Below are 4,839 nucleotides of genomic sequence, written 5' to 3' on the forward strand. Positions count from 1 at the left end.
TATTATTATTTATTGACTGCTATTTATTATTTAAATTACAAGATACAAGCAAACCTTATCCTTTTTTCCCCCTCACCATTTTAGGAAGAAAAAGGGTAGAGGAAGAACAGGTAATTAGTGAAGAAATTAAGGGGCTATTTGCAGGAGCCTAAACCTAAGAGCAATATTACAAAATACAAAGATAAGGAAAAGTTATTAACATGCCAATTGATCTCTGAAGGAAGAGATTTCCTCAAAGATTGGAAGCCTTCTTGGTCTATTATTTGTGTTCCATGCATCTAGCAAGTCATCAATCCCTTTCACAAAGTCATCATCAAGGCCCAAAGCATCCATAAACTCAGGTTGGGGCAGATTAGCATTCAATTCTTCAAGCAATTCCTCAGCTCTTTTTCTTGATTTGATTTCATCAGACCCTGGAATTATTCCCATTAAAACTTCTTCAAGAATGTAATAAGCTTCCTTATAACGAGATTGTCTCATGAGGCATAAGCCCAAGTTGCAAGCCTTGTTGGCATCTGCATCTACCATTTGTGCTTTCTTGAACACAACCTCAGCCATCATGTAGTTTTCCTTTTGCATGTAGGCCCAGCCCAAGTTTCCCTGCACCATCAATCAATATATTAAAATCTAATTTCAGAAAGAAAAAAAAAAGGAAAGAGTTTGATTTTTATAGTGAAATTTTTTACATGATCAATTAGAAATTATGACAAGTTTGACTTTTAATAATTAATTACTGTAAATATCTACATATTTATCCTACGTTATAATATATAATTAAATAACAATATAAGAGCCTTGTATATTTTACTCAAAAAAATATTCAAACCTGAAATTCATATCTTATCCTAAATCCAAACAATTAATAAGGATCTAAAAAAAACAATTAATATGTATTTGACAATTTTGGCCTAACTGCTGGGGAGTCACAAGCTGAATATTGGACTCTGCTATGGCTAATTAATTGTTAGATTAAATAAATTATTTATAACTGACCATTGTATTATTATTATTTTTTTCACATCAACCACATATTTCTTCTTCTTCTTCTTTTTTGACAGGGATCTCAACCACATATTTCTTGTGATTATCACATAAGATATTCTTTTTCTCATTCAATTGATAAAACAAATTTGATTTTGTTTTGTTATTGTTGATTCTTGGGTCAACTGTTCATAATCCTCTTCCCATGAAAGTTAAAACAATCAAATATTTTTAAGAGCTTTGTTATATAGCACGATGCTTTCTAAGAGAATTCACACCATATTCAACGCTGGCAGCATAAACGTTTAATATGAAGATCTAACAAATGATCACCAACTATGTTATATATGCATAGTAGCCTGAGACTTGAATTATGTTTAATTAGCATTTTGTTTAAAAGCTTCATGATGTGCTTATATTTTTATCTTTTTTCTTTTGAAGTTTCAATATCTAAGCAAATATATAAGAAGAAAAAATGTCAAATTAGTTCAAACAAATACAATAATTTAATTAGTACCAATAATCTTGCAGTTTCTTGTTTGATGGAGACTTGGAACTTTTTGCCATGAGAGCGAGCAGTTCTCGTGGTTCTTCCATTAAAGGCCTCTCCTTGGTAGATTAGTCTTAGCTTTCTCTTTAACAATTCGATTTGCTCCTCTATTTTTCCACATTTCTGTCTTCCAGGAAAACTATAAATTAGATCGATCATATATATAATTATTTAATTAATCAGTAAATATCATTATCATATTAACTACTACTACTATTAAACAACATAAACCTATATTTTACCCAATCTCTTTCATATATAGTAAGCAATAGTATTAAATGAAAATTATATGTCCATATATTATGAAGCATATAGATTTTAATACCTTGTAAAGGTCAAGAAGAACATTATCAAGTGACTCTTGTGAGTGTTTGGAACAAAGGCCTCTAAAAGATTTGATGGCTTCAATTGCTTCTTCAGATCTATCTAATTGCTTCATCACAACAGCCATGTCCTTCAGGGCACTGTCCACTTTATCCCCACAATTTATTGCCTTCCAAAACAACACTATTGCTGCTTCTGGGTCCTTATCAACCAACTTCCAAGAAAATAATAATAGTATTTAGTACTACTATTAAACTATATTAATTATTCTTTCAAATATATTAAAGATCCTATATGAAGAAAATACAACAACTGTTATTGTCATTTGGTTTGGCTAACTAGTCATAGTTGTATTGTATATGTCGGTGTTTGCACACTCAAGTGAAAGCTAGATATGATGCTCTGATCATTATCACATATGTTTCTCATTATTAAGTGATATTCATGTTTTAAAGATTAATGCACGATAATATTAGAGTCTTGCTCACAGTCGGTATTGTATTGAGAACTAAACTTCAAACTTAACCACCAGGCCAGAAAAAAAAAGAAAAGAAAGAGAGAGAGAGATGGGATTTTATATCATATGAATAACTTGAAAAATTAAAAAGGGAAAATATAATCCATTGAATTTGTAAGATTCAATTTTATGAATCTTACAGAAGCACCAGATCTGAAACAAGTGTTGGAAAAGGAATGTAGGAGTTAAAGTACTTTACTATATAGATGAAGTAAAGTGGGAAATGTTTAAAGTCAACAATATACAGTAGTTCATTACGTATCCATGCTTCAGAATATGTTCTTGAGAAACAAACAGAGCACCACTTGTTTTAGAATGATGCCATACATATAGGTCAATTCCGAAAGAACACTTTTTTCAGTAAACCAATAAAAGTTTTTCTATTTCGGTACCAAAATCTGTCTCAGAACCCCAAAAAGTACTATAAGAACGGCAGCATACACTTTCAATTACTCCAAATATTGTGAATTATAGAATTCTGGAACAACAAACCTCAAAATCTAACATAAAATTAAGAGGAATAAATATGGTGCAGTTACCAATTATTTGGCTATAGATAATTTCACTTGTGTATAGGAACAAAACGGTATTTCAGATACCAAATGAACAGAAAAGTGAAACCAAATTGAAAAGGGTAATTAAGCATATATACCTGAGCATGCTTGGCTTTGACATAAGGGCTATCTCCATAAGGCACCTTATGAATAACATGATAGAGGTCATCTTTCTTTCCTAATTTTGAACTCTTCTTGCACACACTAATCCCTTCCATCTCTCTAATTTGTGACAATTTTGTTTCTCCTGTTTTTAGGTACACATGCACCTTATGATGATGAGGAAGAGTGAGAGAGGGATCTCAAATGTGAAGAAGGGTTGGGTCTATTCTCATAAAGAGAAACCAAAGACATAGGAGGATAATATATACAAGGAATCTTGTGACACACTTGGTGAATCTGGATGGGAGTGCGTCCACATTCCCTTGTGCGTAGTATCAGACCACAACTAATCATGTACCCCTCAAAGCTAATTGCTATGCACCACGTGTCATCTTGTATTAAATATTGTTTGACATGTCTTTTTGCTTAGAGTAAAGGATAGAGTGCCAAATTCGTACTAAGTTCACTCACCACCCGGGTCCTCTTAAGTCTTGAGTTCAAGAAATAATTAAGGATGCTATTATTTTTATTTTATAATTTTAAGCAAGTAATTTATTTAATGATGATGATGATGATAAGCTTAATACATATTTATCATAAATTTAATTTTGATGTTCTATTAATGAGTAGGAGTTAGTGGTAGAGCGTTCATATCCAAACTAAATGATTTACAAACCAACCAGGAAATCGATTAAAAAAAGTCAAAAATTACTTAAAGTGAAAATTGCAAAAACTAAAAATTTAAAAAATTACATATTTTGTGGTTTAGTTTGATTTTTTAAGCTAGTTATAAAAATCAAACTAAATTTAACCAAATCGCATATTATAATTATATTAATTTTATTTAATGAATGTTTATTATTATGTAGCTAGTATTATTTTAATTTATCATGATTATAGTATGTGATTTATAGCGTACTTCGTTCTATAATAAATTTGTAATATATGATTTTGTTGTGATAATTAATAATAAACATTAAATAATTAATTATATTTCCTTTGTTTTACTTTATAATAAAAATGCATATTTTACTTTTATATTTAAAAAAAGACATATCAATATTGTTAAAAAACATTTACATTTTATAATAATGTTAAATAGAAGTAAAATAATAACTTTTAAGTAAAATATGGTAAGCAAAATTTCATAAAAAATAATATTTATTTTTATAAGAATATAACATAATAATTATGTAAGTTTAGTTAATATATTTTAAATTATGTCAATAGATTAAAGAAAATATGTCAAATCCAACCACAAAATATTAGTTTGATTTTGTTCAAATTTAATATTATATTTAAATCAAATCAAATTAAACTACATCTTTATTTTATGTTTAATTCGAATGACTAAAAATCAAACTAAACTACATGGCAAACCCCCAATAGTAGAGGATTAACTCAGAAAATTATCACAATCATAGATGGATGATTTTCTTAACTTATTTTTGTGAGTCTTACAATGTTATCTTAAATCTTGAAGAACTTCCATAAGATTTTATTTCAAGGTTGAAGTTCTTAATTAACTACATACTTTGTTGGATCTACAATAATCTATTTTTTATTTATATTTTTTATTTCATCTTAAAATATTGTTTTATTTGTACTATGAATTTGAAACAATTAATACGTAAAAATTTAGATAATATTGAAAAAATACAATTTTATCTTTTATAAAAATAAAATAAAATGATTTCAAATACACAAAAATTTATTACTAAAAAAATTAATTACTTAAATTGTGCACAATTCTCTCTCCCTCAGTCCTTCTCAAAACGCTCATCCCAATTTCTTAACATAGTATTCAATTC

General features: G+C 28.5%; 1 protein-coding gene across 1 annotated transcript; it reads right to left on the reverse strand.

The window, feature by feature from the left end:
• On the reverse strand, positions 1 to 3,273 carry LOC100788542 (protein SULFUR DEFICIENCY-INDUCED 1). The gene is made up of 4 exons (XM_003530833.5): positions 3,025 to 3,273; positions 1,857 to 2,069; positions 1,499 to 1,654; positions 1 to 600 (listed from the first exon to the last, which is right to left on the reverse strand). Exons 1-4 carry the CDS (start codon positions 3,142 to 3,144, stop codon positions 196 to 198), a joined length of 894 nt encoding a protein of 297 aa, XP_003530881.1. The 5' UTR covers positions 3,145 to 3,273; the 3' UTR covers positions 1 to 195.
• Between the last annotated feature and the right edge of the window lie 1,566 nt (positions 3,274 to 4,839).

This window comes from Glycine max, chromosome 8 (genome assembly GCF_000004515.6).
Source record: "Glycine max cultivar Williams 82 chromosome 8, Glycine_max_v4.0, whole genome shotgun sequence".
Taxonomy (NCBI): Eukaryota; Viridiplantae; Streptophyta; class Magnoliopsida; order Fabales; family Fabaceae; genus Glycine; species Glycine max.

What these genes read in the sequence shown, in the direction of transcription:
- LOC100788542 (XM_003530833.5), bottom strand. Translation starts at nt 3,144, where the DNA reads ATGGAAGGGATTAGTGTGTGCAAGAAGAGTTCAAAATTAGGAAAGAAA. An exon ending in TCAAAGCCAAGCATGCTCAG is followed by an intron (nt 2,070 to 3,024) that starts GTATATATGCTT and finishes TTTTCTTGGAAG; the next exon opens with TTGGTTGATAAGGACCCAGA. An exon ending in AAGAAACTGCAAGATTATTG is followed by an intron (nt 601 to 1,498) that starts GTACTAATTAAA and finishes TTGATGGTGCAG; the next exon opens with GGAAACTTGGGCTGGGCCTA.